Genomic DNA, 13,346 nt, shown 5'->3' with positions numbered 1-13,346 from the left:
CGTCGGAGCGTTTCCAAGGAGACGGGAGCAACCGGCGGCGAAGAAAGCGCGCGGGGAGAACGCGGCTTCTGATTGGCCAGGAACGTCGGCGCCCTGTGCGCCCTGTGCGTCCTGTGCGTCCTGGAGGGGCTGCCCTGACCTTCTGCGGGACTGAGGATGTGAGCGGCCGGCCCTGACACTGCCTCTGATGACCTGGAGCTGCTTTGCGGGGATCCAGCAAAGGGGCGGGGTGGACTTTAGGAAGAAGTAGCGACCCTGCCTGGAGATGTCAAGAATCTTGGGCTGCTAACCAGAAGGTGGAAACCTCTAGCCGCTCTGCTAGAGAAAGGGGGCTGGAGAGTTAGTCTCCGAAACCCACCGGGGGCGGTTCTAACCTGCCCTTCAGCGTCGCTGTCAGAATCAACTCGAAAGCAGTATGTTTTGTTTCGTTTTACAACACACCAGTGCGGAACGACGCTTATGCATAACAAGTTTTTCCACAACTACGTCCTCCGAAGTGGGGGGCCAAGTGAGTCCTTCTTCCTTATCTGCTCTTGGTTTGAAAGTTCAACTGAAATCTGTTCATTTTGGGTGACCCTCCCAGCACTTGAAATGCCAGTTATACAGCTTCCTGCACCAACTCAACACACACGCTGCCAGAGTATGACAAACTGACACGCAAGTGATGCACTGAAGCCATTCGCCAAAATAAGGCTCCAGGAATTGGTGGAGCAACAATCGAAATATACCCACAAGTCTATGAAGCGTTGAAAGCGTTTTCCCATCTATGCTAGGAAATATGGAAGACAGTTACTTGGCCAACCGACTGGTAGAGATCCATATTTGTACCCATTCCAAAGAATAGTGACCCAAGAGAAAGTTCAAATTACAGAACAATGGCATGCAAGTAAATTTTTGCTGAAGACCATCCAACAGCGATTGTAGCTGTGCATGGACAGGGAGCTGCCAAAAGTGCAGGCTCCTTGATGCAGAAGAGGATGTGGAACAAGGATGTCATTGCTGATGTCAGATGGATCTTGGCTCAAAGCAGAGAATACCAGCAAGAGGTTTACTTGTGTTTCATTGATTATGCCAAAGCATTTCACTGTTTAGATCATAACCAACAAATAACATTGAAAAGAATGGAAATTCCAGAACACTTAATTTTGTTCATTCAGAACTTGCACATGGATCAAGAGGCAGTTGTGCAAACAGAACTACATAGTTTAAAATCAGGAAAGATGTGCATCAGGGTTAGAACCTCTCACCATACTTACTCGATCTGTATGCTGTGCAAATCATCAGGGAAGTTGAATTATATGACAAATAAACAGGCATCAGGATTGGAGCAAGGTTTATTAACAACCTGTGATATGCAGATGATACAACCGTGCTTGCTGAAAGTGAAGAGGGTTTGAAGCACTTGCTGATGAAGATCAAGGACTGCGGCCTTCAGTATGGACTACAACTCAATGCCAAGAATACCAAAATCCTCACAACTAGATCAGTAGGTAACATCCTGATAAATGGGGCAAAGATCGAAGTTGTCAAGGATCTTGCCTTACACTTGGGTCCAAAATCAATACTCAGGGAAGCAGCAGTCAAGAGATCAAAAGAGGTGTTGCATTAGATAACCTGCTGTCCACGACCTACTTAGAGTATTGAGAATCAAGGATGTTACTTTGAAAACTCAGGTGCGCCTTACCCAAACCAGAGTGTTTTCAATTTGGCTCCTATGCAAGTGAAAGTTGGACATTAAATGAAGAAGACTAAAGAAGAATCTATGCATTTGAAATGTGGGGGGAAAGAATTCTGAAAGTATTATAGACTGCTACAAGGACAAAGGAATCTGTCTTGGGAGAAGTACACCAGAGTGCTCCTTAGAGACAGGGATGGTGAGACTTCCGCTTACATACTTTGGACATGTTTTTAGGAGAGACACGTCCCTGGACAAGGATATCATGCTTTGTAAAGCAAAAAAGGGGAAGGACCTACGCAAGATGGATTGCCACAGTGACTTCAACAATGGGATCAATCAGAAGAACAATTTGAGGATAACACAAAATCTGTTGTGCAGAGGGTTGAATATGGGTCAGGACCAACCATGGCAGCTAACAACAACAATGTGGAATGTGGATCCGAGGACAGTTAGCTGGGAGGTGTGGTTGCGCCCTACAACGTGTTGCTCTGCAGAACAGGCCTCTATTACCTCTGGTCCCAACAATGTCTCTGAGGTCGAGGTTGGAATTTGGCCGTCACAGAGAGGATCTTTCAAGTTTTAGCTTATTGTTATGGAGCCTTGATGGCGTAGTGGTTATGCGATGGGCTGCTAAAATTGAGGTTAGCGGTTTGAAACCACCAGCCATTCTGCAGGAGAAAAAAGAGGTTTTCTACCCCTGTAAAGAGCTGCAGTTTTCGGGGACCCACAAGTGCATTTCTACTCTATCCTATAGGGTTGCCATGAGTCAGATTGACTTCATGACAGTGAGTTTGGTTGTTGTGTTGGGGGTTGGAGGTGGAGGGAAATTATCTGATTGTTGCCTCTGGGACCCATTTCTTCAAACATGCTGGTGGGATCTGGCTTTCTTTACTTATCCCAGCCAAGTCAGGCAAAGTGAGACTGAGGTAGAGCCCTGGGGATGAGCCCTTTCTCAGTCTCCTAGGACCAGCAAAAAAATGTGTTATCCAAGAACATGCTTTTCATGTCCCTGAATCATTGAATGGCAAGTTTTTGTCTCATATACTTTGGATATGTTATTATGAATGACCAGTCCCTGGAGAAGGACATCATGCTTGGTAAAATGGAGGGTCAGCAAAACTGTGAAAGACTCTCGATGAGGTGGATAGACACAGTGGCTCAGTAGCTCAACTATTAACAATTGTTCAGTTGACACAGGACTGGGCAATTTGTTCTGTTGTACATGGGTTGCTATGAGCCAGAGTGAACAACATGGCATCCAACAACAAATTTAGATACTTGAACTGGATCAGTGGCATTCAAATATTTTATTAGACTAGGAACTTTTGTCGGTAAGTGTTGGACTGCTAACTGCAAGGTTGGCTGTTCAAACCCACCAGCCTAACTGCAGGAGAAAGCTGAAGCTATCTACTCTGGTAAAGATTTACAGCCTATTATTGAGGCAGTTGGTCTCTCAGGGTTTTGATTCTGCCATATTACAAAGTAAACCCAAGGCATGCAAACCCCCGGATAAGCAGATGGAGGGAGTCTGGGCTCCTACTTAACTCTAGCTCCAATTCAAGAACAGTTAGTTCTTATAACATGGCCCTACTTGATACTCACCTTCATGAAATGATCACTGAAGATGAGGGTGCTACAGCAAAGTGTAGTGAAGAAAGTAGATGATGCCCAGCGATCAATTGGAATAGTGTCTGTGGTCTTAAAGGCTTGTATTCCAACAAGCAGCCATCTAAGCGAGGAGTCAGCTAAGTCCACAAGGGAGAAGCACAGCAACTTGTATGATACAAAGATGACAATTACAAAATTCAAATATGGTGAATGGAAAAGTATCAGAACTACAATTATGAATATGCAATTGATAGAAGACTATGGAGGAATGTGGGATCTCAAAATCCATCTGCAGAGTATCTAGTCACACTGCTACTGGCAGATCCGCTCTAGGCACAGGCAAAGAGTCTCAAACAGGTTTACTTTCAGGCAGAGACCATTATAATATTGATTATGCTAGATTTAACTCGAAACTTGGCCAGTTGACCTCCCTGTAGACCTGACCTGAATTGCTTCTGGGTGCAAGTATCTCTTGCTCAATGACAGAAATTTCTTCCCTGGCTTTTTCAATGTTGGGTCTTTTCCTTCTTACTCATTATTTGTATTTTTCTCTTTATTTTATTATTTTATCCTTACCACCTTAGTTCAAATTTGTTTTTTATTGGTTCTCCTGAGTTTCCCAGTTTGTGAAGTACAGGAGCGGATGCATAGTGATAATAACTGATACAAGAGTTTATAGGGGATGCTGAGGGGGGTAGTGGGTGTAGGCAGGAAAGGGAACTCTGGGAGTAAATAATGAAGGTGGGAATGGTGAGGGAACACTAAACCTGACTGTGATTGTACAACTCATTTTAAAGGCGATTTTACCGGGGTGGGGGAATGTTTTCTAAAACTGATAAGGTAATGATTGTACAATTCACCTTGATATGATTGAACTATTGAATTATATAGGTAAATCATGTGCCAATAAAACTGTTTGGAATTTTAAAAAATTACAACCTAGGAAATGCTATATAGGGGTCTCTGAGTCCAAAATGAAGACATTGGGTAGAAGAAACCTTTACGGTAGTAGTTAAAAACATGGTACTGGAGGAAAGGGGAACTGAACGCAGTGATCGATACATAATCACACACACACACACCCTCCAGGGGGACCAACAACAGAAACCATGGGGGAAGACAGCAGTCGGTGTGAGATATGAAAATAATAACAATTTATAATTTATCAAAAAGTCATGAGGGGGTGGGGAGAGGAGCTGCTACTAAGGGCTCAATAGAAAGTAAGTGTCTAGAAAAGAATGATGGCAACATATGTACAAATATGCCTGATACAATTGATGCATGGATTGTTATAAGAGTTGTAAGAGCCTCCAATAAAATGATCTTTTATTTTTTTTTTAAAAAATGGTACTTTTGTGTTGAAGCCTGGTGCCCCCACGCTTACTCTGGTGTGATCTTGGCTATATGACTTAAACTTTTTGTGTTTGCTTCCCCATCTTTGAAATAGGTGCAATCATAGTAACTGTTTAGCAGGAATGCTATTAGAACTAAATGAACTAACATAACTAAAATGCTTACTGTAGACCTTACCCAAACCAAACCAGTGAGTGGATTCCAACTCTTAGCGACCCCATAAAAGGGCTTCCAGATATACAGGAGCAGAGGGTGTCATCTTCTGCCGGCAGTGAGGTTGAACCTTTGATTAGCAGCTCAACACTTAATCCACTGTGCCACCAGAGTCCCTAAAGTCGTCCCTAGCACATAGGCAATGCAGAGATGAGAAATTCATGCACGCACAGATATTTATCAATAAGAATTCCTTATAGGCCTGATGCCCATAAAGAATGTGGGCTAGAGAGAGTAGCCCCACAGCCAACTGGAGGTTGGGCCAATATGAATGCACACTGGAGTTCTGATTGCTTAGGAGTAATTTGGAATATCCACATGATGTACTTTTCAGGATTTATTCCTGGCACACAAAGCATCACATTTTATCTATTGGTGTTATCATTTAATTTACACTCTCATTTTTAAAAATAGTGTCTTAGACTATTTTGTATAACATAATTTCCAGGACTTGGACTTTAAAAAATCTTACTGTGAGAGGGATGTGGAAAGCAGGCTTTTGTCTCAGCAATTTATTTGCTAATTAATTCATTAAGAATACTAATTTCTTAGGTGGAGGGTGCAGGGAATATGGGGTGGAAAGGGGAAACTGATTACAAGAATCTACGTATAGCCTCCTCCCTGGGGGATGGACAGCAGAGAAGTGGGCATGGGGAGATGTCGGACAGTGTAACATATGACAAAATAATAATTCATGAATTATGAAGAGTTCATGAGGGAGGAGGTATGGGGACGGAGGGAAAAATGAGGAGGCGATATTAAGGGCTGAAGGCAAATATTTTGAGTATGATGATGGCAGCAAATGTACATATGTGTTTGACACAATGGATGTATGTATGGATCGTGATAAGAATTTTATGAGCCCCCAATAAAATGATAAAAAAGAGAAAAATTTTTTAAATGATGATGGCAACATATGTACAAATGTGCTTGACACAATGGCTGTGTGTATGGATTGTGCTAAGAGCCATAAGAGCCCCCAATAAAATGATTTTAAAACAAAGAAAACTAATTTCTTAAGGCATTTCCCAAAGATATACTGATAATGTTTCTCTGTTCCAAGGTTGAAGATTACTGGGAAAAATAAGGGCTTTTAATTGAAAATTAAAGTCAATGGTTCATTCTCACAGAAAGAATTGTTCTCTGTTAAACATCTATATGGGTATTATTTACTATCCTTGGATCACACAGGCTGGTGTGTTTCTTCCATGTGGACTTAGTTGACCTCTCACTTAGATGGCTGTTTGTTTGAAGGCAAGCCTTTAGGACCTCAGAAACTATCCATTCTGATAGCCTGGCACCATTTCTTCACCACACTTTGCTCTAGCACTTATATCTTCAATAATCTCTTCATGAATGTGAGTATAGAGTAGGGCCACAAGAACTAATTGTTCTCAGATTGAATTAGAATTAACTGAGAACCCCAAGCCATTAGTATATCTATGTGACTCACTTTAGAGACACCATCATTTTATGATACAGAACATTATAATGCACCTCTGTAGCGCATACGGTAACTCTATTGGTAGTGTCATTAATTTAGTCAATGGTATAAAGCTTCAAACTGTTGAGAAAGGGAAATTATACAAGTACAGGCTGGCTTGAGACAGCAAGCAATACAGGAATTGTTCACTTGTACAGATTAATACCTGAAGTGACTGGACACTAGATGAACAATGGGGGTTGGTGATAGGGCAAAACTTTCAATAATATTCATTCACAAAGAAATAACCATGCCTAAAAGACTAATTCATGTCATTTTTTTAAATGGAGGAAGGCATTAAAATGGCAAATATATTGTAGTCCTGTACCATCATTCATTGGGCACCCTCAAATCAAGAGATATGAACCAAAGTCCAATGACAATTTTATGACTTTGGCATTGCAGTCATCTACGTCTCACACTAGGGTAATGGTTCCTAGCCTTCCTAATGCCACAACCCTTTAGTACAGTTCCTCATGTTGTGGTGACCCCAACCATAAAATTATTTCCATTGCTACTTCATATCTAATTTTGCTACTGTTATGAATCGTGCAACCCCTGTAAAAGGGTCAGTCAACCCCCAAAGGGTCATCTCAACCCCAGGTTGAGAACCGCTTCACTAAGGTATTTCAGCCTTAAGGCCAAGAGAGTAGAGTGATTCCTTAAATCTACTACAGGTGAGTTTGAGTTAAAGCCTAGTTTTCTTTTTTTTTTTTTAAATCATCTTATTAGGGGCTCATACAACTCTTATCACAATCCATACATACATCAATTGTGTAAGGCACATTTGTACATTTATTGTCCTCATCATTCTCAAAATATTTGCTCTCCACTTAAGCCCTGGCATCAGCTCCTCATTTTTCCCCTCTCCCCCTTCCCTCATGAACCTTTGATAATTTATAAATTATTATTTTATCATATCTTTCTCTGTCCAACATCTCCCCTCACCCACTCTTCTAATATCTGTCCCCCAGGGAGGAAGTCACCTGTAGATTCTTGTAATCCGTTCCCCCGTTCCAACCCACCCTCCCCTCCACCCTCTCAGTATCGCCACTCACATCACTGGTCCTGAAGGGATCATCCCCCTTGGATTCCCTGTGTTTCCAGTTCCTATCTGTACCAGTGTACATCCTCTGGTCTAGCCAGATTTGTATGGTAGAATTGGGATCATGAGAGTGGGGGAGGAGGAAGCATTTAGGAACTAGAGGAAAGTTGTATGTTTCATCATTGCTACAACACACCCTGACTGGCTCGTCCCCCCCCTGAGACCCTTCTGTAAAGGGATGTCCAGAAAGCCTAGTTTTCTTAGTGGAGTTTCCACATTAAATCCTCCTAGTATGGCCAATGAAGGATATCGTGCACCTTGGAAGGGCAGAGTCTAAAGGCTGGCCTTGTGGTAAGCAGCCCAGTGTATAACCGACTACATCACTAGGGCTCCATGTTCTCTGCTTCCAACTGCTGGCTTCTCCTAAACCAGAGAATGGAGGCTTGTGGCCAGAAGTGTTGATGTTGAGACTGACTGCCTCAACTGACTGGCCCACTCTCTATCCCACACACTCTATGGGCATCAGGCCCAGGCGAGAGGACTAGAAAGTGGGGGTTATTGTAAAAAGCCTGCCTCTCCGATCCTAATGGGCGTGAGATTTCTTTAAATGTGCTTGGGCTCCTTGACTCCCAAATTTGAAATCCAGACTTCTACAAGAAACATATGGTAGAGCGCGTCTGAACGGGGCAAGGGGCTGAGAACAGGCGTAGCACCGCCTTGTCAGCCATCCAATGGAAAGGGAGGCTCGGGAACCCAGCCCACCCAGCAGTTAGAAGAGTAAAGGTCGAGAGCCTGAGTTCGAGTTCGCCTTACTCATCCAACAGCGAGCACGGCTTTTGACTCATGGCTCTCAGCGCTGGGATTTAGTCATTGTCGCTGACGACCACTGTGACCCCCGTTCAAGGTAGGGAATGATCCTCTGTGAGTGTTTAGCGCTCTTTAAAACTGAGGCCTTCTAGTATTCACAGGAAGGGGACTGGAGGCTGAGGCCCAAGAAAAGCAGCTGCCAGGTCCCCAGAGGAGAATGCCACTGGCTGTCCTGGGTGGGTGCTGGAGGGAGCTAGGGGAGTACCAAGAGGGAAGGGGGTCTTTTCAGTACACTCACACACTCACCCGGGCAGAGTAGCTCCACAGCACGCATGTGCAAACAAATACACTTCCAACAGCCACTTGTTGCTTTCCACCGGCTTGCTGCCTTGCTTCCATTCCTGTAATAGGGAAGCGTTCCTACTCTCACCACAGGTTAGAGCGCACAAACAGCCTAATTGAATTCAGGGCCTCCCTCTTCTGTGTGAGAACAGGTGTTCATTCTTCAGTCCCAGGGTTTTCCTTCCACTTGTGCTGGGTCAGCATTTATCCGCTCTTGCCTCCTCCGAGACCGTCTCCCAAGTAAAGACCGCTGCTGTCGGTCGACATTTGGGTCAGTGCTCAGAAATTTCACGAACAATGTCGCTGGGGCTATTTTTATGTCTATTTCCTGGAGTATGCACATTTCTGTTGCTTGTCTCCTTTTTAATTCTGTTATATTTCAGACTATGCTTGGTAAAACACCAACAATTTCTCCATATACATTCAGTAGCATTATTCCTATTCTGCAACTATTCTTACTTCTGAGTTTTCCTTCCTCTGTTAACATAAACTGACTGCCCTCTAGTGTTTCTGTCTAATCTTTAAAGTTGCTATGGTAACTGATCACATATAGATCTTTAAAAAGTCTATGCTTGATCATAGGGTATTCATAGCTCCAAAAATTAGCATAGTATTTGTTTTTAGAATAGTTTCAATTAAACAAATATCCATCCACCCTCACCTCAATTTCCACTCTTGTCAATATATCATTATGGTGTATTTGTCACTACTAAAATAACTAAATAATACTAGGAATGAAGTTTCCAAAACTGTAAATCTTTATGGAACAAAAGACCTCATGTCTTTCCATGAAGCAGCTGGTGGTTTCATACTGCTGACCTATGGTTGGTAGCCCAGCTCATAGCCCACTACGCTACCAGCGTTCCTTTATAGTTCACTAGTTTCCCCCTAATAACTTGTTCTGTCCCTGGATCCCCTCCATGATACCATACTACATTTTGTTATCAAGTCATCTTAGCATCCTCTGACCTTGATGTTTCCTTTAAGAATCTTGACAGATTTTAGGAGTGCTGGTCAGATATTTTGTAGAATTCTCCTTAGTTTGGGTTTGTTTGACATTTTCCTCACAGTGAGATTAAGATGATAGATAGGTTGAGGGATGAGGGCCACAGAAAGGAAGTCATCCTCATCACATCAAATACTATCAACCCGGCTTATCCCTGATTATATAAACTTGGATCACCTGGCCAAAGTAGTGTTTCCTAGATTTCTCCACTGTAGACACTCTCATTTCTTGACTGTTCTGTTTGGAAGCAAGTCACAGTGCAGCCAGGACTGGACAGGTGGGGGATATTGCTCTTGGAGGGAGAATATCTACCTAACTTACTTAGAAATTCATCTATAAAAGGGACATCTCTTTCTCTTATTTATTTTAGGTGGGAAACTTTCAGTGCTGCATTCTATGCTTCATTCCCTGGCCCCCTCTCCTCCACTTACAATATAGTGTGTCTTCTGAAGAGAAGTCCTGGTGGCATAGTGGTTATGAGTTGGGCTGCTAACTTCAAGGTCAGCAGTTCAAACCCACAAGCCTCTCCACAGGAGAAAGAGACAGGCCTTTCTACTTTCTGTGAAGAGTTACATTCTTGCAAACCCACAGGGGTTTCCTTAGCTTGCCTTATGGGATTGCTATGAGTCAGAATCAACTTGAGTTTGGGGAAAGAATGTGATTTAAGTGATTAACTAGAGTGTTCATGCTGAATACAAAAGTTTCAAATGAGAGTTAATACAGCTGATAAAATGAGAAAACATGGGGTTCGAAAAAGTAGGAATTAATGGAAAACTGAAGCAATGGGTGAGAAGGCATGAAACTTCTCAATAGATAGCATTTGTGAAAAATAGGTTAGAGGAGTTTGTCATTTTAGGGTGTGTTAGGCCCAGTTGGTTAGACAAATCCAGTGACACATAGATATATGTAAGCAAGAGCTATGTATGTCCAGAAGTAATTGTTTATGGAGTAAACATCCCAGCCCAGTCAAACTCAAGTCCACCCGTCTGACACTCAGCCAGAAATCCCTCTTCGGACTCATGCAGCCATGTGCAATGATACAGAATGCAGGGACATCGTAGGCTGATGGGTGCAAAGCCGTGTGGATCCGATAGTGGTGGACACAGGACAGCAATCAGGGTGAGGCAGCAGGAAGGTGAAAGCAGGGATCGAAGGGGTGGTTCCCCGGGCTCTCCTTATGAGAAGTTACCCTTGTAAGGAGGTACTCTCAGGCTGTGACCTGCTTGACAGGTTGAACAGCACCCCTGCACTCTTCCATACCTTCAAGGTGGCCTCAACTCATGTGACTGCCACAGGGTGAAGGGTTTCTGGTGAAATCTGAGGTGAGGCCATCAGAGAGAAATGCTAGAATATAATAAATAAGGTCATGGGAATCGAGGTCATAGATGTGAGAGAATCCTGTTTTCGATGGCTTTAACATTGAATGCATAGTAATTTTGATGTGTAAGCAAGTGCGTGCGTGTATGAAAGGAGCTTGTAAGCTAAAAAGCACAGCATCAGTGACTGCATATGGAAGTGTGGGCAGGTATGACATGACTAGAACAGGTATTAGTTCCGACCCATAGCGACCTTATGCCCAGTAGAACAAACGTGGCACCATTGGTGCAGTCACGGTTTCAACCCCACTCACTGAGGGTCTTCCTCTTTTTCACTGCCCTCTACCGAGCACGAGGTCCGTCTCCAGGGACAGTCTCTCCTGACATGTTCAGTGTATGTAAGACTTAGTCTCTCCATTTTTACCTCTAAGGGACACTCTGGCCATACTTCTTCTGAGACAGACTGTTTAGTCCTTTGGACAGATTGTGTTGTCTATTGTTGAGTCCATGGTACTTTCAATGTTTGTCTCCACCACAATTTAAATGCGTTGATTCTTCTTCTGTCTTCCGTATTTAATGTCCACCTGTCACATACATGAGGCAAGTTGAAACAGATAGAAGGTGGCATATTGTTACTGCATGTGCTTCAAGCATGATAATATGTTGATAGAAGAATATGAGGATAGAAGAGTTTTGTAATCAAGTCCCATGTTTGGTTTGGTGGGGAAGCAATGTTACCAATACTAATAAGAGTCTGTTCTAGAGCAGGTTATGTACAAACCTCAGCTTACTTAATTCACATTATGGTCCTCCGAGGTTAGCTCTGATATCCTGAGATTCAGAGAGCTGTCTTTATTTCTTATAGTTCATAAATGATGCATTTGGAAGTCAATCTTGAGAAAGTAAGATGAAAGATAGTTTTGTGATGAAAAATATATTACAAGGGTATGAGGAAATTGTTGAGCTTTATTTAATTGCCTGCAACAAAATATTGAATGAGTCTGTATTTTCATAGGGATTTCATTTTCTAACTTTATATAAGTCTCATTTATTCTGTTTTCATGACTAGTTTTCCCTACTGATCTTTGGGACCAGATGGCAGCTTCATCCTCATCATCATCATCATTCTTTCCTGATTTTGGCCTGCTGCTATATTTGCAGGAGTTGAACAAAGATGAGTTCAAAAAATTTAAGTTACTTCTAAAGGAGGACTTAGAACTTGAACACCACCATGTACCTTGGTCTGAAGTGAAGAAGGCCAACAGGGAGGATCTGGCTAACCTGATGAAAGACCATTATCCAGGAGAGAAGAGCTGGAGTGTGACTCTCAAACTCTTTGGCAAGATGAATCTGAAGGATCTTTGTAAGAAGGCAAAAGCAGAGATGAGCTGTAAGCGATGCTACAGGCAAATCTGGAGGGACTGTTTCCTGGGGTTCATTAGAATGATCTGTACGTGGGACTTAGGAAGGAAATCATGCAGTGGCTCATAAGCCTCAGGGGAGTAATGCATATTTGGGGCTTTGAGGGATCATTTGAAAGCCACTGAAGAGACTAGAGGATTTTGAGTACTGTTACTCAGCCTAGATCTTTCTTGTGTTAATCTGATATTAAAGAAATTGAATGATAGAAATGATTCCATCACCCGATGTGTCTTCAACTCTAATTAATAAAGTCACACAATAGGCTAAAATTTTAGAATCTTAATTGTAATTTATCATCTTTGCTGACATGTGATGAGTGGGATAAATATAAGTCAGGGACATAAGCCAAACCAGTGTTTTCAGTCATTCTCTGGTATGATACATTGTAGGCCATCTTATCTAAAAATGCCTTACTCGTATGCATTGCTAATACAGCTGCAATTTTCGCAATCCTTTGAGGTAAGTGTAGATGAGGAAACAGGCTTGGACTAGACCATTTGCCCTAGAGTTATGGGCTTGAGAGCAGGGGAAGAGGTTTCCAATTTCATTTATGTTGGAACCACACCAATTGTCCTGCAGCTAAGCTGGTTGAGTTTGAGACTTTCTTGACTCTAGTTTTCCCAAACCCAGACAGTAAGAGATGGGTCATTGAAATGCAGGTGCTGGCCTCCCTATTCTGGCCGTCACTTGCTCTTGGTAAGTCCCATGTATCTATTGATAAATTGGCCTTTCATCTATTCATGTTGCAGCCCAGACCACTGGACCAGAGGACACCAAGGACAAAGAGGTCCAGCAAGATCAGGAGGCAGTGCTAGGTAAGTATTGGGTGAGTTCTGAGTAATATATAAATTGTGGTCAAAAGGAACTATAATTATCTAGGTAATAATGAAGCTATGTTTTCATTGTACTCTGGAAACTTTTAAGCATTTTCCACTTCAAGACACTCTTCAAGCTGTACTTCAGTTCAGCATTGATCTCTCTTAAGTTTTTAATTGCACACAGTAAGTTATTTTCACCTGTAGCTCCAAGTCTTTCTTAGCTCTTCCTTGTTATATTTAATTTTGCTCCTTTAA

General features: G+C 42.5%; 1 protein-coding gene across 1 annotated transcript in view; it reads left to right on the top strand.

The window, feature by feature from the left end:
- The first annotated feature begins 11,946 nt into the window (after positions 1 to 11,946).
- Positions 11,947 to 13,346, top strand: part of NLRP14 (NLR family pyrin domain containing 14) — a 29,388-nt gene continuing 27,988 nt past the window's right edge. The window contains 2 exon segments of the mRNA XM_075547719.1: positions 11,947 to 12,241; positions 13,023 to 13,088. Of these exon segments, the coding sequence (XP_075403834.1) occupies positions 11,947 to 12,241; positions 13,023 to 13,088 (361 nt within the window).

The sequence above is a fragment of the Tenrec ecaudatus genome, chromosome 4, assembly GCF_050624435.1.
Source record: "Tenrec ecaudatus isolate mTenEca1 chromosome 4, mTenEca1.hap1, whole genome shotgun sequence".
In the NCBI taxonomy this organism is placed as follows: Eukaryota; Metazoa; Chordata; class Mammalia; order Afrosoricida; family Tenrecidae; genus Tenrec; species Tenrec ecaudatus.
The sequence above is the reverse complement of the archived record's forward strand: the minus strand, read 5'-3'. Positions and strand labels throughout refer to the sequence as shown.